Source organism: Phacochoerus africanus, chromosome 11 (assembly GCF_016906955.1).
Source record: "Phacochoerus africanus isolate WHEZ1 chromosome 11, ROS_Pafr_v1, whole genome shotgun sequence".
In the NCBI taxonomy this organism is placed as follows: Eukaryota; Metazoa; Chordata; class Mammalia; order Artiodactyla; family Suidae; genus Phacochoerus; species Phacochoerus africanus.
The window spans coordinates 117,789,099-117,815,571 of record NC_062554.1 but is presented as its reverse complement, the minus strand read 5'-3'; the positions used below and the strand labels follow the sequence as shown (position 1 = coordinate 117,815,571).

Below are 26,473 nucleotides of genomic sequence, written 5' to 3'. Positions count from 1 at the left end.
TATTTCTTCTCAGTCCCAAATCCCCACCTTTCACTGCCCTACTTTGTGATACCAGAGATGGACCATGCAAAATATTGCTCTTTTGCCAGTTATAGTATGATGTCATGTTTTCTCAATAGACATAACTGCAGAGACATTGTAGGAGGAAGGGGTGTCTCTTCTGGATTCACATGTGCTCTTCTCTCCTTGCTTCTGCAGCACTGGAATGTCCAACACAGCTTCAGTCCAGTGGTGTTCACCCCCCGAGTGAGTTTCAGTGACACCCTGCAGGTCCCAGTCATTCTACTAGCACCCTAGCTGGCTTCCCAGTAAGCTTCAAAAGGACCTGAGTGAATGGCTCCCCTGAAAGTTTCATTGCTACCTCGGTGGGTGCCTTCTCATCAAGTTTCATCAGTGCCCAGCAGGCGACCTCCCAGAAAGTTTCAGCAGCACCCCAAAGGCAGTTTTACAGAAAGTCCCAAAAGCACCTCAACAGAGAGCTTCCTACTGAGCTTGAATCAGCACCCCAGTGAGGGGTTTCCTGATTGCCAGTCTCAGCCTGTGAAACCTCAGCAAACTTCTCTGTCAGCCTGATTACCACTGTGTCACCCTCTCCAATGAGATCGAGATCACAGCCTTTGGCTGGGGAGCCTCTTCCAAATTTCTTCCTTTGGACACTCTTCCCTCATCCCTAAAAGTAACAGTTGCTCCCTTTTCCCACCATTCTCCTGTTAGGGTTCTCTTTATCCTTAGTAGTTAATACTCTGTTACTAGTTACTTATATTTATCTTTCCCTATTCTAATTACTGTGTCCTGACTGAACCCTGACTGTCATTGGGGTGCTGCTGAAACTTTCTGGGAGGTTGCCTGCTGGGCACTGACTGACACAGAATGGAACTGGAAAGGGTAGCAGGAGAGAATCACAAAGACAGAATGTGGGGATCAGTTTGGTTGCACCTTTGGGCTTGAGTACAATGCTGAGCAACTTGTCAACAGGATGCTAACAATCAAGGACCTGCAGTGGGATCACAACTAACAAGCTATCACCTTTGGCTATTGCAGTGAAGAGCCAACTGAAAACAAGGTCTGAGGAACTTAATAAAATCCTGTTTTAATAATACAAATTAGGATGAGGAGGGTGGATTTAGAGATGAGAAGCAACAAGTTGATAGATAACTGTCACACCTTGTAAAAGGATAAAGATGGGAAACGGTGTGGAAACTGCCTTAGGCTGTGCTCCCACCTGGTGCTGGAATGCGCTACAAACTCCACATGTCTCATTCTCAGGTAATTTCACAGGATTACTCTGAGGTTATTTTTCCCTGCTTCCCACTTAAACATCAACAGTACAGAAAAATATGAAAGCCCTTATCAACACCAAAAACAAAGATGGATAGCTGGACTCTGTGAGGTTTCTCTCCTGATTTCAAAATATATTGGAGTTGAATTGAGAAACATCACTGGGAAGCCAAAGCATGCTTTTTTTTCAGTTTGTTTTCTGAAAATAAAGTAAATAAAGAATAGAGCCATATTTTGAAAGAGAGCGAAACGGTTCATTCTTTCTTCATTCCCTGGCCCCTATAAAGACCAGAAACTGGGCACCACTTTGCAGAGATCACAGATCTGTTCTCTGTCCATCAGTCCTCATCAGTACCCTTTCTTTACTCCTTTCAAGATTTCTGCACGGGAAATACAAGGGTTTCTCCTGGGGTAGGAGTGAGGAGGGATGATGGAGAACAGAAAAGTCTATTGAGTCCTGGGAGATAAATGTCCCAAAGGTAAAAAATGCTACAGAGTCCTAAAAAATACTAGGGGCTTAAGGACCATGAGATAACTTTTTAGAATAAAAGTCTGGAGTAGTTTTATGAAGTGATATCCTACTGTCTTTATAAACAGTGCAGTGAAGCAATGTGCCCTGGGCTTGTTGGCAGTGAAGATAGAGAAAGGTTAAAAATAAAAGAAAGGCAAATATTTATCAAACAAATACAAACAAAGGGAAAGGAAGGATGGGAATTTTAATTCCAGACAAAGCATAATACAAAGCCAAACGCATTTAAAGGGGCAAAAGGGTTGGCAAGAGGTATGATCCTAATAAAGATAAAATAGTCGCAAGCACTTAGATACCTAATTATGTAATATGAAATTATAAAAAGCCAGAGCCGTTGGAAATACAAGGAGAAATTGAAAGAAACACAATTGTTTGGAAGTTTACTCTGCATTCTCAACCTTTTATAGAGCAGGTAGATATAAAAATCAACAGGAAGCAGAGTATGAATGCTGAAAAGGAGTAAGTAATCACCAGAAGTTTCAACCATTGCCATCAGCCTATGCCTTGGAAAAGGAGACAATGTTCTTCATCTTCTGAAGATTCAGCATCTGATGGATATACAACCAGTCAGAGAAGTTGCACCCAATGTACCCAATGTTTCACTGTGTTCACGGGACGAAAAGAACAAAGAAAAACCACATGCCCATCAGCAACTCTTACCTAAGTTCTTCTAGACTTTACCTTATGAATTTCCAAAGTAGTTGAGTCCTGATTATATGCCAACGAATCTACTCATGAAAGCAAATTAACCTATTAGTGCCTGGATTATATATTGGGCACATTTAAAATCCCACTGTATTAATTAAAAAAAAAAAAAGGCTCCCACTTCGCAAAGCCATCAACATAATCCTGGATCTGCCTGATACTCCAACTCGGGCGACACTGTGACAGCTTATGCAGGACCTCCCCCCAAGGTGGCTAGAGCAGGAACTCGCCAGAGAGTAAGAATGAATTAAGCTCTTATTGGGCACTGGTGACCAACACCAGGAACTCCAAACTTAGTTTTCAATATTAAGGGGTTCATTATCAGTAGTCTAAGCCCAATGGGTCATAAGCTGGGTAGCCATCACAACAGAATGGAAAAGAAGATGAAGAGAGAGATCAAAGCCAAAGCGTCAAGGTAAGGATCATGGATGTCACCGGAGATCCAGACTTGGGTTCACTGGCCTTTGGCTGACATTCTGTGGGCCAGTCAGACTGATTCAAAGATGCAATGCTGTAGGAGAACAGGCCATTGGTCATTAACAGTTAAATACAAAATGGGTAACACATCCACTACTGCCAGGTGTCTGTCAGCTCTCCCTTGCCCATTTTAGTATTAATGGAATTCAGGTCATAAGGGGTAAGAGGAGGTAGCCAGAAATCCCTCTCACTATGCCCAGAATTTGAGGGCTTCATATTAGGGTCTATCTACATTTACAACTGAGATCAATACAAAGATATAAAAAGACTTGAGAATACATGTGAATTCACATTTTTAATCTGTTCACAAAGAAAATATATGGGCTCTATTCGGTTCTTTCATATCAAAATTTACTATACTGCACTGATTTGCTGGCTGAGAAGAAAAAGCCAATTTGCATGGCTCCTGTCAGTCACATGTGGTTTGGAAATTCTTAGGCATTCCAGATACACTTTGTGTAAACTGGAGAATCATATCCTATTTCTACTGGTTTGCATGCATGCATATAAAACTTGTTTTTCCCGCAATGCCAAGTGAAAAGAAGTGAAGAACTAGCAGCAGTGATCATAATTAATCAACTTCTTTGTCAAAACTTCACAGCTGTAATGGTGAGGGGAATTCTTATCCCTCAGGTCTAGAGAGTCTGTGACTTCTTTTTTGGTTTGTTTGTTCACTTCTGTCCCATGGAGGATTTAGAAATAAGTCTTTGTCATTTAATGCACAGTTTCTGACATCTCCTATGTGTCAAGGCCTCAGCGAGGTCCTGAGAGATACCAAATAGAATTCCTACTACAGGGAGCTCAGAGTGGTAAAGAACAAGAAGTACATAAATAGTTACCACCTAATGTGATAGTGTGAGTTGTGTACAATGTCCTATGGAAACAGAGAGGGAGTTTTCCAAAACTTCATAGAGGAAGGTGAATCTTGATGGTCAGGTTGAAGGGAAGACGTATTGGACAGAATTCAAGAAAGGAGGAACAGTATGTGCAAAGACATGGAGCTCATCAAGAACACATGTTTTGGGGACCTGAAAGAAGTTCTGTGTGGCTCAAGGCCAAAGGTAGAGCCAGTAGAGAAAATAATTGGAAAACACATGAGAAAGAGGCAATCATTCTAGTAAATAATGTTATTTTAATAGTCTACATTTTTGCATTAATATTTGAAGACGTCTGCTCCCTAAGGAGACTTAAGTCATAGATGAACTAGCTAACGTTGCAATGCCCAGTACCCTGACTCTAGCCCTTCTTAGCACTTCTAACAGTGCCTGGCACAGAGTTAGTAGTCAATTAACATAAACTACTATTACTGCAGGTGGTTGATGACCCCTAATAATTTGTGCCCTGATGCAAATGCCCTCCTTTTGAGTATGGGGTGGACTGACTCATTTCCAATAAATAGAATATGAAAGAAGTATAGCATATTGGTTGTCAATTCCAACATTACCGGCTTCCCTTTAGGGCAGATTCTCATGTTCATACAATCTCTGGCTCCCCTTCTTTCTTGGATTATTAGCTGCCATGTCATAAGGACACTCAGGCAGCTTATGGAGAAGCCATGTGGCAAGGAATTGAGCCCTGCCTGCTTGAGTGTGCTCACTGCCAGCACCTATGTGAGTTTGGAGGCAGATCTTCTCAGTCTTGCCAACAGCCACATGAGTGAGCTTGGAAGTGAGTTCTCCAGCTCTACTCAAGCCTTGAGGTTACTGCAGCCTTGGACAACCACTGATGGCAACCTCTTATGAGACTCTAAGCCAGCAGCACCCCGCTGAATTACACCTAAATTCCTCACCAACAGAGACTGTGACAAGCCATTAGATTTTGGTATAATCTAGCGGCTTTTCTACACAGCAAAAGGTAGCTAATATACTATATAAGTACATCTATCCCTATTCCCTACTCAAGGCCGGGTTTCTGGGGTACCTAAGTTCGGCATGGTGGTATCAGAGTCCCTTCTTGAGGACTGAGCACTGCCTGGAAACCCAGCTTTTGTAACTAGGCTACCAAATGCCTGACACCCCACTCCTTGAGGGAAAAAATCCTGTTTCTTATAGTCTCTTTCAATTGATTAGACCATTCGTAGAATGAGTCTAGCCCAAGTACATCACAGATGATTGCATCTGACTTGCTCCTTGCCCCGTCAGGGCCAAGCTTGGACACACCAACTCTGTGAAGTACGGTTCCTTACTAGCTGTGGCTGAGAATCCAGGAAAGCTCTATCTAGAAGATGACAATCGCAGATGTCCACAGAAAGGCATGTATAGCTAATGTAGTCCTGATTTCCATATGTGAGTCTAATTGATCATATGACATGCCTCAGAAACTAATTGTTAAACTTGCCATATACACTGTCCAGGTTAGAACAAGTGGAAAAATATACATAACTTAGGAAACATTGAGTTTTTGGCAGAGAATTTTTGGCAGTTTATATAACAATGTTGACTTGAAGGCAGTGTTTTTTAATATGTAAAAAAGATTTTAAGACCTTGCAAAGATAAATATTTACATAAAAATTATTCTCAGCTGGGAAAGAAGAGCAAAATATAAAATGCAAGTATGCCTTCTACAAATTGTTCTTTGCGTGCTTCTTATGTCTCTCTAGTAGTTCTTAGATCCATTTTTAGTTAGTGAACGAGCACCCACTACCTACCCAATGGCATGTATGAAAATGGTAGTTCAGTACAACAAAAAGAAAGTAGAAAAACAAGGGGACTTTGTACCTTTGTCCCTGATGATTTTGCCCCTCATGGTCTGGAATGCAGTTATTGGGAGCTGCAGGACTTCTGTGGGAGGATGTCCTTAGAGCCACTGCTGAGATGCCCACCAATGGGGATGAGAAATTCAGCAGCACTGAGGTGGCATGGTGGAAGAGGACATTCGAGTGATGGGTTACATTGATAACCAGTGGGTTATGCTGGCATGACAGTTCATAGGTTCCTGAAGAGAAACAAGGAGATGGATAATAATTTAAGCCATTCATGAGCTCCAAGTTTCCATATCTAGTGTTCATTTTAACTTCTCAATAGCTATATGATATAGGCAAGCTTCCAAACAATATCAGAGACAGGCATTCAGCTGATTCCTGGGTCTATCAGATGGTCTGCTAGTGGTCCTAAAAGGGTAACTGTCAGACTCACCAAGAGAGTGGTTGTTTCCACTGACATCGGTCAGGTGGAGGGTCACTGTTGGCCGCTGATGTTCCCCAGGTACCAGACCATCAGATGTCAAGAAAATGAAAACTGCTGTGGCCACTCCTGGTCTACTGAAACAAACCTAGGCATAAGCATATGTATGTATGAGTCATTAGTTCCACTGGGCTATCAAGGCATGTCTCATACTATTTTTATACTTGTCAAAGGGTTTGCCACTTATAAAGTAAGAGCTCCCTTCTCCTTTACAACTGGGAAAAATATGGAGTAATCTCAGAAAGATAGTCAAGGACATGTCAAATGTCAAAATTAGCTGGAAAGAAGAAAACTTTCAGCTACTGGGCTCCATATCCTTTTCTGAAACTTTTAACCTCTACCACTTTTTACTTGAATCTTTGTTTAAATTTCTCAAAAAGATAACTCAAAGAGATAGACCATCACTGGAGACAGTGAACCACTGTACATAGCCAACCAGTATCTCTCTAGCTCCGAAGTAAAAGAAGTGGTCAAGATGATCACCAAGCTAACACTTTATGCTGGACCAGCATAATTAATTATCTTTCTCTATCTCCATGTCTTCCCTCCTATTTTTTTTCTATCAGAACCTCTCACTTTGCATTTAAACTATGACATAGGAGAGAGGCTATTGCAGAGTCTATTGCTTCTGAGATTAGAAGCTGCCAAACTGTTTATTCTTATGCAATTCTTCTAGTGCCCCAAGTACATAGACCCTATCCATGGATGGAAAATAAGACAACAATGAGGTGCAGGAAAATTCAGTTCTAAGAAAGATTTCTAGATGGCTAGACTAATTAACAATGAAACCGTCACAGTAAACTATGGAAGTTTTGTTCTCGGAAATAATTTAATATAAAAGAAAGCATCTCAGAGATTGGGAGATGATCTGGAGAGCTTATTTCCCACATTGAAATGACTTGATATAGAATTCTACTTCTGTTTTAGTTCCAATAGCTCAACATCACTCTTAATTTATATTGAGAATTATCTCCAACTTTTTCAGTTGCTGCATAATTAGAATCTGGTGCTGGACCGTACAACATTCTGTATGTAATTTTTTTAGCTTTCTATTAGGTTCTGAAGGGCACAAATCCCCAAGAAAACTGTCCTCAGTGTCAGAATAGGTTACAACATCTAATGGCAGAGGGCATTTCTTAAAATGGGGAGCAAGAGAGTAAAACATGTTTTCCATTTTAATGAGAATTCTTCCTTGTCTGCAGACTGATTTTTCCTGAGTTTTGGTGGTGTGTTTATAGAGTGTCCATTTGCACTGCTGGATTAATTAGGGTGATTTTATGATTTTTCAGTGGTCAATGTAGCACAACTCTCCCTTCTTCCTCTTTTCCTTTGAGGGAAAGATCAGGCACACTTTTTTTCCCCAGTGTCTCCCCCCCCCTTTTCATTTCCCCTCTTTGAAGTAATAAATATTTCTTTATAACTTAAGAAACTTCCAGACCCATAGGTTATGGTTTGCAATATGAGGTCCTTTGTCCCTGGCTGGATAAGGACTAGACAAGAAATACACCATAAGGTAACCAGGAGCCTAACCCTCAACTCCAGCCCCAAATGACATCAAAGTCCCCTAGGAACTCCCACAGCCTCTTCCTTTTAATATACCACAAAAAAGACCTGGGTGCTGGAAGAAAGTCCTGGGTTCTTTCCTGAGCCAGGAACTGACAGAGTCCAAACAAGAATCTGGTGGCTTTACCCCAAAAGGCCTCAGACTGGAAGAGTCGGGGTGGCTTCAAGGAGGAACAGGAGAGCTCAGTTTTCCCACTTTCTGTTGGGTCCCAAAATAGACACCACCCACCTGAAATTAATTAGTAGGTCTTATGGTGTGGATTTCTCTGTCCTAAGGGTCCATGCCCAAAACCTCAAACTCCTTTTGCATCTCCTGGCTCTAAGGGTCTTTGAATCCCAAATCACTTTGAACCTTAAAGCCCGCTCCTGGTGGCAGTGTCTCTGTGCCTTGATTTGTGGGAAGTGGCTATGCCAGGATTTCCAGGCTGTGGCTTAAGTAGGAAAACCACAGGTGAGACAGGCAGAGGAACGTTGGGATATACAAAGCAAAGACAAGGGTTTGATCAAGGGACAGGATGCCACGTCTTGGTTATTTCCTCTCACAGTGACACAGGAGAGGCAGCTAAACTTCATTCTCATCCAAATACCAAATACGTCCCACAGCAGCAACTGGACATGAGGAAGGTATAAACTCTCATACAACTATTGGAAGCTCAAAAGCAGAGACCAGCTTGAAACGGTACATACACGCATAATGAATCTGAGCCGCAATAAAGAATCCAGTAAGTTCACCATTCTGGAGGGAGGGATGGCCAGTCAGAACCCTAGGTGTAATTCTTAGCTGTGTCTTTACTAGCTAGGTAAACCCAACAAGCCATCTCTTCTCTCTAGGATTCCTCTGTTCCACATCTGAGAAACAGACACACTACCTAGCTCATGTGGCTACTAAGAGGATGAAATGAAATCATGTGAAAGCACATGGACAGTGCTTATCATCTAGTAAGGATTCAATGAACAATAATTCTTATTTCCAAAAAGGGATTGTTTGTCATTCTGTTTAAACTTCAGGGAGACCAGGATAAAGAAGAAAAATTTTAAATGAAACATGTCCCACACATTTTGACATATAGAGAATTATGCTTTTCTGAAATTTATAGGCTACAAAATTTTATATATGCTATTTTTAAATGTCACTTGTACATGTGAATTGGTACTCCAGATTCTGCTTCCACAGAAACTGGCAATATTTGAGGCTCTTGGTATAGAAGGTGTCTCTATAAATGGGATCTATGAGAAATATGTTTTGTATATGTACCTCTTTTAATTGACTTTTCAAAAAATTCAGTACAATGTGCGCTTATTAAAAACCTACTTTTGCTGTGCATATAGACGAAGAAACTTCTAGAATTGGCAATTAGAATACTAAAAGTATATTCCTTATTTGAGCAAAGATGATATTTTTAAAAGCTGCTCTTTCTCCAGCCAAGTCACAGCTATTTTAATATATATAATGGTCTGGACTACTTTTACTTTATATGAAATAAATAAATGGATTTTATGTTCCTAGATGTGAAAAATAGGTAGCGGCTGGAGCAGAAAATTTGGCAACACAAAGCTCTGCTTATTCTATTCTCATGCCACCTTTGCCACTACAAGGACAAGACTCCTCTAATTTCCATACCAAATGCACTCTGTGGACAGCTGACTCCTTCAGGAAAAAGCGCAACAGATACACCTCCTCTAGGACTACTCAGATCTGAAATGAGCACCAAGAATGCTCTGAAACAAAAGGCCAAGATGCTAGAAGGTCAAGGGAAGTGATAGCTTTATCTGTAACATTTTATTATTTGTTTTAACAAGGAGATAGCATTCATGTATTAAAGGGCAATATAAAATTAATTTGAATATAGCTTTTATGAAGAGGACAAATTGTAGTTAAATATGAGAAAGGAGGCAAGATCTTTTGAAAAAGCAATTGATTATCAGGATTGAGGAGATTCTCAGGTCTAACGATAGAGTGACTGTTAGTGAAATTAGCTCAGTGAATCTATCAAAAAATACTTTGAAACAGAGAAAACAGATTAGATAGATAGGTAGATAGGCAGATAGGTAGACAGAGACTAAATGACAGAAGTGGAAAACCAGTCCCACACATTCATCTCCTTTCCATCCAAAGTCTGCATATTAATTGCCAGATCTAACTTCTGGCCACGGCTGAGGGGTAAGACTGAAAGAATGTTTCCCTGGTGCAGAACTGTCTGGGCTTAAGAACTCCCCTTTCAATTTGCCTGCTGGGTACAGACACACTTAACAGATTCGCAAACCAAGCATTTATGCTGTCCAGGTCATCCTTTGTGGTGGTCCCTGGATAGCAGACCCTGAAACTATACCACAAACTTGAAAAGAATCTTCTCTGAGGTTTTAAAATGCTTTTGGTTAGTTACTGAGACATTATTTTCTGGTGCCTTTCCATTTTCATTCACCTATGGCACTTCCTGATTCTAGAGAAAGAGGCAAGATTCCAGGGAATGTGGGCACACACTACTTTCTGTTTGTATAGCACTTTATAGTTTGCCAAATATGATCACACATTTTACAGGAGCCTCTATTAAGATCATTGGATTTTTGTTCCTATTTGAGATTTTTGTACTATGATATCCCCAGGATGCAAAGGTTATATTATAGAAGTGGAAAGTAGGATTCTGAGAGCTTAAGTGACTTCCTATAGCTGAATGCTAGACAGACAGGAATTTGGATTTTCTGACTTTAAGTTCTGCATTCTTTTGATTGGCCAGTGGTTCCTAGTTTGGAGTGAGCAGAAAATAAAATATTTCTTAGAAAATTTGTTGATGTGTGTGCCCTCTCTCCCCACAAAAAGGAAGTCACATAAATACTTAGGTATAAAAGTGTTATATACTATTTCAGGGAGTTAAGAGAAGCCTTTGAGAGCATTCATAATCCAGTTATGGTCAATAGCAATTAGATTAAGAATGCTTGCACTATTGATTGAACCATATTTTTTTGGTAGGTGAAAAAATATCAAATATTGGCAATTTTATATGGTTCGCCCTAATAAAACTGCTGTCTGTATAGACTTAAGAAATTTGACAAGGAGGAGATTAATTCTCAAAGTTTCAATAGATGAGGGAGAGTGTGAGACTACTAGCCTGTTGCCTCAGGTTGTCTTGGCGTCCTCTATACTTGAGGGTCTGAGTCAAAATTTGGAGGAAATTTTGAACCTGGTTTGGCTTCCTTCCCATGTCCAAGCCCCTGTTTCTCTTGGTATTTGTCAAAACCCAGCTGATTTCCTGTGTTGTTCCCTCAGAGTACAGGTAAAGTTATAAACACCATAAGCTTATGTGGTTCTTTTTTCAGAAAAGTGAGGTCAAGTTGTAATTTTATGAAATAAAGAGGAAACCTCCAATATGAGTCCAATCATTCAGGAGGATACACTTGACAACATATAATTTGACAAGTCAGTGGAAGGCCTTGGATCAGAATCAACTCATGGACACTATTCCTTCTAAGAGCACATCACTATCTGTGATTTTAGATGCTGGGGATAAGTCTGCAGAGACTTAGTGTTAGAAGAGCTGGTGAGACCCAGAGGGGGGATCAGAAAGGCAGAACCAAATGTGCAGTGAATACTGTGGTGTATGACCGAGATCCCCTTCTCCATGACTGCGCATTCAGCTCACATCAAGTCTCTTTCTGGAAACTGCCCTCAGAGAAAGAAAGCCTCCATGAGGTCATGCCACTTCCCTGGAGTAGTGGAAAAGGAACGAAATCCATGTCTAATGGCCTTTTGATAGGACTGAGTGGAAGGCAAAGTGGGACAACTCTGAAGGGCCATCTCAGCTCCCCATAGGGTGCTGACACGTTTGTGCAGCTGTTTCATACTTCTACTCCTCCCTGTGCCCACTTCTAGCTCTTCTAGCACCGTAATTGTTGATCCCAAGGAAAATTCTCAATAAACTTTCTGCATGCAAATCTTCACTTCAGTTCATAGCGATAAATGCCTACTTCAAGAAATAAGAAAAATCTCAAATGACTTCACACCTAAAGGAATTAGATATAAAAAAAAAGTCCAAAGAAAATAAAAGGAAGGAAAAAACAAAGATCAGAGAAGAAATAAATAGTACAGAGACTAGAAAGACAATAGAAAATATCAAAGAAAACTGATTCTTTGAAAAGATAAACAAAATTGACAAATCTTTAGGAGACCTACCAAGAAAAAAATAGAAAGGGTTCAAATAAATAAAATCAGAAGTGAAAGGGGAGATATTACAACTGACATCACAGAAATGCAAAGAATCATAATAGATTAAACAAATAATTATATACTGATAAATTAAACAACCTAGAAGAAATGAATAAATTCCTAGAAACATACAACCTTCCAAGAGCAAATAATGAGGAAATAGAAAATCTGAACGGAATGGAAAACTTACAATTACTAGTAAGGAGATTGAATCATTAATTTAAAAACTCTTTACAAACAAAATCCCAGGACAAGACAGCTGTACTGGTGAATTTTACCAAACACTCAAAGAATTAATGCCAATTCTTCTTGAACTCTTTAAAAAATAGAAAAGAAGGGAAAGTTTCCAAATTCATTTTAGGAAGCTAGCATTAGCCTGATACCAAAACCAGTCTAGGATACCACAAGAAAATGAAATTACAGGTTACTATCCCTGATGAATAAAGATGCAAACATTCTTAAAACATTAGCAAACCAAATTCAACATTGCAGTAAAAGAATCATACACTGTGATGAGTGGGACTTAGTCCAGAGCTGAAAGGATGGTTCAGCATCTGTAAATCAACTAACATGATACATCACATTAGCAAAATGAAAGATAAAAATCACATTATCATCTTAACAGATACAGAAAAAGCATTTGACCAAATTCAACATCCATTTATGGTAGAAGCTCTCAGCAAAGTGGGTATACCTCAACATAATAAAATCCATACATGACAAGCCCATAGCTAATATCATATCAACAGTGAAAAGCTGAAAAACTTTTCCTCCAAGATCAGGAATAAGACAAGGATGGCCACTTTTGCCACTCTTATTCAACATAGTATTGGATATTCCAGCCAGAGCATTAAGCAAGAAAAAAATAACAGGCATTGTAATTGATAAGGGAGAAGGAAAACTGTCACTATATATAGATGACATAATTATACACACACACACACACACACACACATATATATATATATAACCCTAAAGACTCCACCAAGAAACTATTAGAATTTACAAGTGAATTTAATGAAGTTGCAGGATACAAAATCAACATAAAGAATCTATTGCCTCTGTATTCATCAATGATATTGGGTGATAGTTTTCTTTTTTGGTGGGAGGGGGAGGGAGTGGGAGGGATGGGGAGCTTGGGCTTATCAGACACAACTTAGAGTAGATTTACAAGGAGATCCTGCTGAGTAGCATTGAGAACTTTGTCTAGATACTCATGTTGCAACAGAACAAAGGGTGGGGGAAAAATGTAATAGTAATGTATACATGTAAGGATAACTTGATCCCCTTGCTGTACAGTGGGAAAATTAAAAAAAAGAAATCCAAAAAAAAAAGAATCTATTGCATTTCTAAACACTAATGACAAACTAACAGAAAGAAAAAATTGAGGAAACAGTCTCATTTACAAATGCATAAAAAAATAATACCTAGAAACAAATTTAATCAAGGTGGTGAAAAACTTGTCCTCTGAAAACTTTAAGAAAAACATTATGAAATGATATAATGTGCTCACAGACTAGAAGAATTGATATTGCTAAAATGCCTACACTATCCAAAGCAATCTACACATTCAATGCATTCTCTATCAAAGTATCAATGGTGCTTTTCACAGAAATGGAGCACACAATTCTAAAATATATATGGAACCATAAAGGATCCTGAATAATTAAGCAATCTTGAGAAAGAAGAACAAAGCTGGTGATATCACAATCCCTGATTTCAAACCATGTAGAAAAGCTGTGATAATAAAAACAGTATAGTACTGACATAAGAACAAGCATACAGACCAATGGAACAGACCCGAGAGCCTAGAAATAAATCCATGCTATATGGTGATTAACTTATGACAAAAGAACCAAGAATATACAATGGGAAAAGAATAGTCTTTGGGAAAAAAAATGTGCTGGGAAAACTGGACAGCCACATTAAAAAATGAAAAAGGACTATGATTTTTACATCATAAAAATTGACTTAAAATAACTAAAGACAAATTTAAGATCTGAAACCATAAAATTCCCAGAAAAAAAACATGGGAAGCAAGCTCCTTGACATCAGTCTTGATTTTTTTTTTTTTGGATTTGACACCAAAAGCAAAAGGAACTGAAGCAAAAATAAACAAGTGGGACTGTATCAAACTAAAACGCTTCTACACAGGAAAAAAAAAACTATCATCAAAATGAAAAGACAACCTATTGAACTGGAGAAAATATTTGAAAATCATATATCTGGTAGGGGCTTAATATAAAAATATATAAAGAACTCATATAACTTAAGCAGGAAAAAAAAGGCCCAAACAATTTGAATAAAAAGTTGAGAGAAGATCTGAATAGACCTTTTTTTTTGGCCACACCTGTGGTGCATGGAAGTTCCTGGGCCAGGGATCAAACACAAGCCTAGCAGTGACAACACTAAATCCTTAGCCACTAGGCCACCAGGGAAAGCCCCCTGAATGGACAATTTTCTAAGAAGACATACAGGTACATGAAAAGATGCTCAAAATCACTAATCACCCAGGAGCTGCAAATCAAAACCGTAATGAGCTATCACCTCACACTTGTTAGAATGACTACTATCAAAAAGATAAGAAATACTTAGTACTGGAAAGGATATGGAGAAAGGGCAAACCTGTGCACTACTGGTGAACATGCACATTGGTGCAGCCAATAAGGAAAACAGTATGGAGGTTCCTCAAAAAATTTTAAAAAATAGAACCACCATATGATCCATCAATTCCGAGTATTTAGCTGAAGAAAATGAAAAAACTCAAAATATATATATACCTCCATGTTTACTGCAGCATTATTTACAATAGCCAATATATGGGAACAACCTAAGTGTCCACTGATGGATGAACATACAAAGAAAATGTGTCACACATATGTAACATCATATTATTCAGCCATAAAAAAGAATGAGATCTTGCCATTTGTGACAACATGGATGGACACTGAGGCTGTTTTGTTACGTGAAATAAGTCAGACAGAGGAAGACAAATACCATATGATATCACTTATATATGGAATCAAAAACATAGAAAACAAACAAAACAAAGCTAGTTGATAGAACAGATTAGTATTTGCCAGTGGCAGGCAGGGGTTAGAGAGTGGGTGAAATGGGTGAAGAGAGTCAAAAGGTACAAACTTTCAGTTATAAAATGTATGTCAAGAGGATGACTATAGTTAATAACTTATTGCATATTTGAAGTTGCAAAGAGAGTCAATCTTAAATGCTTTCATCACATGAAAAACAATTTGTAACTAAGTATGATGATGAGTGATAACTAGACTTACTATAGTGATTATTTCCTATATATACAAATGTTGAATCATGTTGTATACCTAAAACTAAAACAATGTATGTCAATTATACCTCAATAAAATAACTAAATAATTTTAAAATAAAGAGATAAAGAACAAAGAACACAAACTTACAAAGAAGAAAAGAGAAATGGAGGAAAAGATTTTGTAGATGTTTGTGTATATAAACAAAAATAGAAAAAAAATGGTAAAAATTGTAGATATTTTTGACCAGCTAATGGAAACTACACATTTCTAATATAGACTAGTCCTTAATTTCTGAATAAGGGCTCACTATTTAAGCAGTTCCTAATGAAATGTAGGGCCAAGAGGAGGAGGAGAAAAAAAAAGCTTTAATAATAACACAAGTGGCACAATAAAAACTTGTTATGCTCTGAAAAATCAGTTCTATAAAAAACAAAGTGGTATTAAAATCCCATGATTTAAAAAATAAATTGAGTTATTACAAAATATCTAGAGCTGACTGTTAATGAAAAACCTATATATTAACATTGATGGACTACAATTAAAGTAATAACTAGAGGGAAAAGTGATAGAACAGTGAAAACAAATTATTCAAGTATCCAATATAAGAAGCTAAAAAAGAATATCAGCGTAAATCCAGAGAACCAAGGGAGAAAATAATAAACATAGAAATCAGTGCATTGGAGAACAGCAACTAGAACAAAAACATAAATAAATAAAACTAAAATCTGTTCTTTGATAAAGTCCCAGGCATGAGTAATCAAGAAAAAAAGAAGTTTCAAAAAAATACGATGAAATCCATTCCAAATGCAATAGTCTGCATCTGTTAACCCCAATCCATCCCACTCCCTCCTCCTCCCCCTTGACAACCACAAGTCTATTCTCCAAGTCCCTGATTTTCTTTTCTGTGGAAAGGTTCATTTGTGCCGCATATTAGATTCCAGATATAAGTGATATCATATGGTATTTGTCTTTCTCTTTCTGACTTACTTCACTCACTTAGAAGTCAATTAAAAAAATATGATATAAGTAGAGATCAGACATAATAAATATGCATTATGAACAACTATCAGGACCAAATTTGAATATGTGGAAGAAACTAAAAAATGTTTGGAAATATATAGTAGTTCAAAATTGAAAAATAAAAATTGAATACATTAATAAAAAAATCAAATACATTTAAAAAACAATAATTTTTTCCTTGAAAAAGCCCCAGGCCCAACTGGTTTTATTGGTGGGTTCTGCCAAATTTTGATGGAACAGATAATCTTTATTTTATACAAGTGGTTTCAGGAAATAAAAACAGAGGAGAAACTGTGCAAACAATTTTATGAAGTTTGCATAATCTGAGTGTTCAAAAAAGAAATATAAACCAATTTTACATATAAATACGTAAGTAAAAATTGAAAATTAAAAATAAATAAAATCCAAGAGTATACTTAATATATAATATACAATAAACAAGTAAGTTCACAAAGGCAAACATGATTTGATGTCTAAAAAAATCTATAATGTGGTTCAACATAATGATGAATCAAAGAAAAAAATCACATGATCATAGCAATTGATGAAAATCAAGTGTTTAGAGTTCCCATTGTGGTTCAGTGGTAACAAACTTGACTACTATCCACGAGGACACAGGTTCGATCCCTGGCCCTGCTCAGTGTGTTAAGGATCCGGTGTTGCTGCGGCTGGCAGTTGCAGCTCCACTTTGACCCCTAGCCTGGGAATTTCTATGTGCTATAGGTGCATCCCTAAAAAAAGAAAAAGAAAAAGAAAATCAAGTGTTTAAGTTCAGCTGATATATACTAGTATATTTTTTAAGAAGTTAAAGAAATTACCTAAGGCTTATTCTAAAATTCATACAGAAAATAAGTGCTTATGGAGTTCCCATCGTGGCTCAGTGGTTAACGAATCCAACTAGGAACCATGAGGTTGCGCAATGGATCCCTGGCCTCACTCAGTGGGTTAAGGATGGCATTGCCATAAGCTGTGGTGTAGGTCGCAGACACAGCTCGGATCCCGCGTTGCTGTGGCTCTGGCGTAGGACGGCGGCTACAGCTCTGATTAGACCCCTAGCCTGGGAACCTCCGTATGTCATGCGTGTGGCCCTAGAAAAAGGCAAAAAAAGACAAAAAAAAAGAAAGAAAGAAAAATAAGTGCTGATGAATAATGAATAGCTAATTCAATCTGATAAAGATGTGCAAATTAAGTAGAAGGGGAGTGATATGCTCTACCAGAAATGTTTATATGGTAAAAGTCATAGTACTGAAAGAAGTGTAATGCTGATGTGAGAAGTATGAAAACAAATCAATGGAACACATAGGAGTGTTAAAAAACAGGTTCACATATACTCCAGAAACTAGTATATAATTAATGTAGCATTACAAATCATCAGGACAAGGAGGTTAGAAAAAATTGGCTTAACATATTTAGACAAAAAAGTAGGACCCTGACTTATTCCATATACAAAACCAAATATTATTTATTTATTTTTGTCTTTTTTGCTATTTCTTGGGCCGCTCCCGCAGCATATGGAGGTTCCCAGGCTAGGGGTCGAATCGGAGTCGTAGCCACCGGCCTACGCCAGAGCCACAGCAATGCGGGATCCGAGCCGCGTCTGCGAACTACACCACAGCTCACAGCAACGCCGAATTGTCAACCCACTGAGCAAGGGTCAGGGACCGAACCCGCAACCTCATGGTTCCCAGTCGGATTCGCCAACCACTGCGCCACGACGGGAACTTCCCAAAACCAAATTTTAAATAAGTTACATGCTAAAACTTAAATGGCAAAACTATAAAACTAATATAAGAAGATAAAAATATCTTTGCCGGAGTTCCCATTGTGGTGCAGCGGAAATGAATCCAACTAGGAACCATGAGGTTGCAGGTTTGATCCCTGGCCTCGCTTAGTGGGTTAAGGATCCAGCGTTGCTGTGAGCTGTGCTATAGGTCACAGATGTGGCTCAGACCCCGCGTTGCTATGGCTCTGGCATAGGCCGGCAGCAACAGTTCCGATTCCACCCCTAGCCTGGGAACCTCCATATGCCACGGGTGCGGCCCTAAAAAAAAAAAAAAACCTTTGCAATATTAGGACAAAATAATAAATTTATCTATATTACAATTAAAGAGAAAAGGTAATGTCTGGTAATTATTGTTGTAAGGGGATTCTCTGTCTCTGAAAATCAGAAAAAAATGCAAAATAAACAGCAATGGCATATCATTTTGTTTTCATCAGATTGATCAATTTTAAGTAATTGGATAATGTTAGGTTCAGGCAGGAATATGTGGAAATGGGTAACCTCAATGTCTTGAATTCACTGTCAAATTGTTTTATCATCGAAATGTAGCTGATGCACAATACTACTTGTTTTAGGTTTACAACATGGTGATTTGACATTTGCATATGTTATGAAAAGATCACCATAATAAGTCTAATAATTATATATCCCCATATGTTATTACAACTCTATTGGTCATATTTCTTATGCTGTATATTACATCCCTGTGGCTTATTTAACTGGAAGATTATACTTCTTAATATCCTATTTCACCCATCCTCTCTCCCCCGCCCCTCTGGCAACCACACTTTTGTTCTCTGCATCTAATAGTTTGTTTTCATTTTTTATTTGTTTTGGACACTCTTTGACATCAGTCTTAGCAGTATTCTTTTGTATGTATCTCCTCAGGTAAGGGAAACAATAGCAAAAATATGCAAATGAGACTACACCAAACTGAAAAGCTTCTGTACAGTGAAGGAAACTATCAACAAAACAAAAAGGCAGCTTACTGAATGGGAGAAGATTTTGCAAATATATATGATAAGGGGTTAATATCCAAAGTACACAAAGAACTCCTACGACTCAAAATCGAAAGAAGAAGCAGCCCAATTAAATTGTGGGCAGAGATTCAAGTGATCTAGAATGGAAATTCTGAAGATGATGATAAAGAAGGTCTGGCTCTATCAAGCATCAAAATAAATCATAAAATTATAGTGGTTAAGATATCAAGGTGTTGGTAGATGAATGGAATATGATAATCCGGAGAAAAGACTTGTGACTGCCAAGGGGTGGGGGAGAGGAAGGGGGATGGACTGGCAGTTTGAGGTTAACAGATGCAAACTATTACATTTCTAATGGACAGTCGATGGGGTCCTACTGAACAGTACAGGGAACCATATCAAATCCCCTGGGATAGAACATGATGGAAGATAATATGAGAAAAAGAATGTATATATATATATGTATGACTGGGTCACTTTTCTGTACAGCAGAAATTGGCACAACATTGTAAATCAACTATACTTTAATAAAAGTTAATTTATTAATTTCAAGTCAACTTTGTAATTCCTTTAAAAAAATCTTATTAGAATCTTTATTGGGATTATGTGAAGTTTAAGATTTAGGGAGAATCAGGAGTTCCCGCTGTGGCACAGCAGAAATGAAATCCGACTAGGAACCATGAGGGTGCGGGTTCGATCCCTGGCCTTGCTCAGTGGGTTAAGGATCCAGCATTGTCCATGAGCTGTGGTGTAGGTTGCAGATGCAGCTCAGATCTGGCATTGCTGTGGCTCTGGCGCAGGCCGGTGGCTACAGCTCCGATTTGGCCCCTAGCCTTGGAACCTCCGTATGCCATGGGTGCAGCCCTGAAAGAAAAGGACAAAAGAGAAAAAAAAAAAAGATTTAGGGAGTATGGGAGAATCAGCTTTCACATATATTAAATTTCTCTATATAGGATAGATTTGTGCCCCTTCATTTATTCAAGCTTCATTGCATATTCATATAGATCTTTCAAATTTCTATTTTATATTTATTCCTATATATTTTGCCAATTTATTGCGATTGTAAATGAAGTATTTTATTTAATCATATTTTCACGGTGATGCTTTTTCTAAAAATGCAGAGCATATTTATATTATCTTAATTTTGTACTAAATTATGATAACCAGGTAAAATAATTTTTAGGTTGTTTTATCTTTTCAGATGTTAACTTACGAGAAAATAACACAAATTTTACATATTCCTTTTATGTTTTATGTTTCACTTATTTTATATCTCATAACATATAAAATTGAAAGTCTAATAGTACTGGCTGATATTTTGAGAAAGTAAAATAACAATGATGATATGGGAGTTTTTTCTGCCTGCCTGGCTGCTGCTCTTCTCTGTTATTTCCTCTTTATTTTTACTTTGGTTTTAATTTGATATTTTTCTTTTTTCCTTATTAAGGCAGGCACCTGCAGAATTTGGCAGTTCCTAGGCTAGGGGTTGAAGTGGAGCTGCATCTGCTGGCCTACACCACAGCCACAGCATTGCCAGATTGGAGCTGCATCTGTGACCTACACCACACCTTGTGGCAACGTCAGATCCTTAACCCACTGAGCAAGGCCAGGGATCGAACCTGCAACCTCATGAGTACTAGTTGGATTTTTAACCCACTGAGCCACAATGGGAACTCTGAATTTGATCTTTTTCTAATTACTTAATGTTAAAACTGATTACTGATTTAATAATTTATAATGCCTTCCCCCCATATATAGACATTTTTAAAGCTATATATTTCCCTGTAAATATTGTTTCAGTTGCATCCCATAAAAGGTGACATATTATTTAATTAGCAGTAACCTCAAAATATTTTCTAATTTCCCTATAAAATCTTCTTTGACCTACAGATTATTTATAAATGTATTGCTTGACTACCCAAAATATTGGAGATTTCTTAGTTTCTTCTTTACTTCTATTTTAGTACTGTTGAAGTTAGAGAACATATTCTTTAAAATTTCTATTTGTTGCACATTTTTAAAGATTCGTTTGATAGTGGAGTATGTGGTCTTTCTTTCTTATTTGGCTGCCCCATGGCATAGGGAGTTTCAGGGTCAGGGACAGATCCAAGCCACACTTGTGACCTACAATAGAGCTGTGGCAAGGCCAGATCCCTTAACCCGTTGTGCCTGACTGGGGATTGAACCTGTGTCCTGGTGCTGCAGAGAGGCCTCAAGTCCTGTTGGGTCACAGCAGGGACTGCAGTCTTTCTTGGTGAATGAACCGTATGCATTCTGCAGTTGTTGACTGTTGTGTTTCAACAAATGTCAATTAGGTCAAGATATTTGATAATGATTTTCAAATATTATACACTTGTCCTGATTTGTCTACTTTCTATATCAATTAAAGACAGAGAATAAAAATCCCCAATTATGAGTATGGATTGGGTTGTTTTCTATTAGTTCTGTCAATTTTTAATTAATTTCTTTTGAAGTTCTGTTTTTAGGTGCTTCAATTTTATAAGATTAACATTACTCCCCAATTGTGAAAAATTGACTCATTTATCATTATGGAATGTCCCTCCTTATCTCAGGTTAATACTCTGTTTTGAGGTCTATTTTGTCAAATTATTAACATAGCACATCAATTCCTTATGCTTAGAATTTACATGGTACATATTTTCTACCCTTTTACTTCAGTCTGCAAATCATTATACTTAAAGTGTGTTTTAAAATAAACAGTATATTCACTTTTCATCTTCTGTAAACTGACAATCTTTGCCTTTATGTGACATTTTGAGACAATTTGCACTTAATGGAATTGAAAAATACAGATGGATTTAAGTCTATCATCTTAGTATGTGTTTTCTCTTTATTTTTTGTTTTTTACTTCCTCTTTTCCTGCCTCCTTTTGGGTGAATCAAGTTATTTTATTATTTCATAATCTTCTCTTTTGACTTTTTACCTATTGCTATTTGGGTATAAATATCTAGTTTTTCATGATTGCTCTGGAGATTATAATATGTATAAGTTATTACAATCCCCATTCAAATAAAGTCATCATATCCTGAACAGTATAAGGACCTTATAGCAGTATTATTCTACTTTGTGATCATATATAGTATTTCTTTATAGGAGGGGTCAGTCAGATCTGTCATTGAAATTGCTTAACTTCGTTTTTCACCTCCTTATGCTTTCCTTCTTTTACACAGATGTTGATACCTAGGACACTCCTTAATAAACATCCTGCATATTAATTCCATCTAAGAATCTTTGTCCTAGAGAATCCAACCTGCCACAACCAAAGAAAAATGACCAATTCTCCCCACCTTTGAAAAGTGCTTTTTGATGTGGTTTCCACTCAAACTAAAGTCTATCTTTTTATTTTTTATTTATTTATTTATTTATTTATTTTGGTCTTTTTGCTATTTCTTTGGGCCGCTTCAGCGGCATATGGAGGTTCCCAGGCTAGGGGTCGAATTGGAGCTGTAGCCACCGGCCTACGCCAGAGCCACAGCAACGCGGGATCCGAGCCGCGTCTGCAACCTACACCACAGCTCACGGCAATGCCGGATCGTTAACCCACTGAGCAAGGGCAGGGACCGAACCGGCAACCTCATGGTTCCTAGTCGGATTCGTTAACCACTGCTGCCACAACGGGAACTCCAAGTCTATCTTTTTAAAACTTCTGCAGGAAGAGGTGGTTTTCCCCTTTCTCTGGCCTTTGTCACCTCTTCTTTTCAGTCTGGCTAAGCACATAATCCTACTTATCCCTCGTCTGCTCTGGGTCATAAGCAGTATTATCGATATACTCCCAACTGCCAAGACTAAGACTGAACATTCCATCATTTATTCATGCAATCATCAAACACTAAACATCACAACAAGAAGGGTCTGTGCTCAGTGCTTGACATACAATCACAACTATATGGTCTCTGCCCACAAGATCCTTACAGTTAATGGGAGGGAAACAACAACAGAGGAATACATAGGAGCTATGACAGAGGTGTCTATTGAAGGAGGCGCACAGGAGGAAGAGATTAGTTATACATACTAAGTAGAGCTTGGAAGATAAGGTCAGGAAAGTCTAGCCCTTATAAAGGAAGTAATCCTTGAGCTAAATCTTAGATGATGAGTATGTGTTTCTTTGGGACAGTGAAATGGAGAAAGCACTTACCAAGAAGGAGAGACATAAATTCCTGACCTGGAAGGAATTGTTTCCAGCACCGAAAGCAATTTGTTATGACTAAAACTTCTAAATCCTAGAATGTGTGTGTGTACGTGTGTGAGGGGGTATAGAAGGATACGGAAGATGAAATAAAGAAATTCAGCCTAAGATAAGGCTTATCTCTATCTTCCTATGTCCAATCAGTCACCAGATCCTTTTGGGTCTATTTATACTTACATCTGTAACATATGATGTAACATTTTGTCTTCTATGAAAGTTGCATAAATTTGCCCACTGCAGTGTATGTACCTTAAGGGTGAATATGGTGATTGTTTATCATCGAGTATATCTACACCACCATAACATTTTGTTCATTTTAGGCAGTGTTGAATAAATTAAAGGTGAATGTATTATGGTGTGGAAATAAGGCAAATGTCCATAAATAGCTTCGGCATTAACTGGAAACTAGATATACAGCAGAGACCAACACACAACAGCCCATGGGCCAAATCTGACCCTCTGCTTGTTTTTGTATGGTCTATGAGCTGAGAATGACTTTTTTCATTTTCAAATGGTTGCAAAAAATGTAAAGAAAAATAACATGAATAATGTGAAAATTATATGAAATTGAAATTTCAGAATTCATACTATAATTTTACTAGAGCATAGTCATGTTCATTCACTTACATATTGTCTATAGCCGCTTTTATTCTCCAACAGCAGTGTTAAGTAGCTGTGACAGAGACCATATTGCCCACAGACTCTAAAAAATTTATTATCTGGCTCTTTACAGAAAATGTTTCCCAATCTCTGGTAAGAAGAAAACACACGGGCTTTGGAATAGCTGGATTTGAATTTGAATCCTATCTGTACCTCTACCAGCTATGTTATCTAAAATGCTTAGCACTTTTGAGTTTTCAAATCATTTTTAGAATCAGAAAAATCATCTCTCTGATAAAAATTTTTCTATGAAAATTAATAATAAGATAAATGGAACAGAGTAAATCTCAATAAATGTGTTTCTCTCTATCCCCTCTTCTTTAGTGCCTGGTTTTAGGGATTCTCATCTTTGAAATTCAATCAATTAAATATATACTGCATTTGCTGTTGACGATTCATATACAGTGCTTGGTTAGCTGAACCCAAGCAAAGAAAGGGAGGAAATTAGGGTTAACAGGCTTTAGGTTTTATGCAGTGAGGGTTTCCAGGCAGAGGTCCATAATTTATAACTAATGTGGAGGACCCTGACGTCTAGGATTCAATGACCATGTTGTAGTTTCTGTTAGGACTGCTAGCCAGTCTGGCCCGAGGGAGACCATTCCTTTTCTTTTGGGTCTTTTTGTCATTTTAGGGTCTCACCCGCGGCATATGGAGGTTCCCAAGCTAGGGATCAAATCGGAGCTGTAGCCACTGGCCTATACCACAGCCACAGCAACTCGGGATCTGAGCAGCATCTGCGACCTCCACCACAGCTCACGGCAATACCAGATCCCCAACCCACTGGGCGAGGCCAGGGATCAAAGCTGCGTCCTCATGGATGCTAGCCGAGTTCTCTAACCACTGAGCCACGATAGGAATGCCAGACCATTCTTAATTAGAGACATTTTAGAACACCCAAGAAAATAAACATGGACATATGATTTTGCATATGTTCGTGGGCTCCTTGTGACACCAAACAGCGAATCTTTTATTAAATGTCTGCTTCTCAGATTTCTTCACTTGTTGTCTATATTGCTTAGTACTTTCTGGGAAGGATTATGCCTTCTGTTTCTTTCTCTGTCCCTTAATGTCACCTAGAGTTTGCAATATGTGCTCAATAAATCCTATAAACAAGATCCACAGATATATTGTCTTTGAAGAATTCAGGAGAAATTCAACAAAAAAAGTTGGGAAAACTTTTAATCCAATTCCACGTATGTTTCAACTTGTTTTCTTGTTTATGTCATATTTTGCTGTTTATCCCCAGTGCTTATTTCTGGGTTTGGCATATTGCAGGTGCATAAAGAATGTTGATGGAATGAGGCAACATAGTGTAGAGGAATAAACGTGGGATTAGAGTCAAGAGGCATGAGTTTGAACTTCAGGTTTACCCTTTACTCTTGGGTGATATAGAAAAATCACTTTGTATCTTTGATTCTTATTTTCCTCATCTGTATAATAGGAAAATATCTGCTTTACCAAACTTAGAGGACTACTATGGGGATCAAATTTAAAAGTTTATGAGAATGCACATCGTAAACGATAAATGGCTTTAAATGGTTTCTTCTCAGAGTTCCCTTCGTGGTGCCGTGGAAACGAATCCAACTAGGAACCATGAGGTTGCAGGTTTGATCCCTGGCCTCGCTCAGTGGGTTAAGGATCCGGTGTTGCTGTGTGCTATGCTATAGGTTGCTCAGATCTGACTCGGCTCGGATCTGATGTGGCTGTGACTGTGGCTGTGGCATAGGCTAGCAGCTGTAGCTCTGATTGGACCTCTAGCCAGGAGCCTCCATATGCCGCAGGTGCAGCCCTAAAAAAATAAAATTAAACAAAAATAAAATAAAATGGCTAATTCTATATATTTCATGCTATTAAGAGAAAGTTCTCATAACTTCTTGGCACAAAATTTTTAAAAATAGTAAAAAGGAAAACCAAGAGAGAAAAGTTACCTTAGTAAATGTGGACTAAAATAACAGAAACGTTGTTGAACAAGGAGCATTTTAGTAAAGGAAAGATTTTGGAAAGATATTTTCAAGGCTAATATTTTCTAGTACAGTTGTTTCTCACTTGGGCAATCAATTTGTCTCTAATCCACTGCATACAAATCATATTTGTATATCAAATAAAGATTAAAGTAAAATAAAAGAAATAATAAAGTCTCATAACTACTTCAGTCCCCAGAAAACTTTGAAAAAACTTAGCTTATTTTTTAAATCATTTCCTGATTTTGGGATTTGTGGATATGTAAAAACTAAATTTTCTTAGCAGTCTTTATATATTAATTTTCAATGATATAAGTGATTTTTTTCTTATACAAGTACTATTATTCCTATATCACTTGTAATACGAACAAAAGCACAGGCTTAAAATACACATGGTAGCTAACTGACATGCATTAAAAAAGTTCTAGGAATTCCTGCTGTGGTGCAACAGGATCAGTGGCATCTTGGCACTGGGATGCAGATTCAACCCCTGGCCCGGCACGGTGGGTTAAAGATCTGGCATTGCCGCAGCTGTGGCTTAGGTCACAACTATGGCTCAGATCTGATCCCTGGCCTGGGACCTCCATATGCCACAGTTTGGCCAAGAAAGGAAAAAAGGAAATAAGGAAAATAGAAAAAGTTCCAG

At 38.0% G+C, this 26,473-nt stretch overlaps 1 protein-coding gene across 2 annotated transcripts in view; it reads right to left on the bottom strand.

Annotated features, from left to right (window-relative positions):
* Positions 1 to 26,473, bottom strand: part of PAPPA2 (pappalysin 2) — a 273,676-nt gene that overhangs the window by 101,415 nt on the left and 145,788 nt on the right. For both annotated transcript variants that reach the window (XM_047753714.1, XM_047753715.1), the window contains 2 exons: positions 6,124 to 6,259; positions 5,707 to 5,923 (listed from right to left, as the gene is read on the bottom strand). In XM_047753714.1, the coding sequence (XP_047609670.1) occupies positions 5,707 to 5,923; positions 6,124 to 6,259 (353 nt within the window). The remainder of the gene's footprint in view (positions 1 to 5,706; positions 5,924 to 6,123; positions 6,260 to 26,473) is intronic.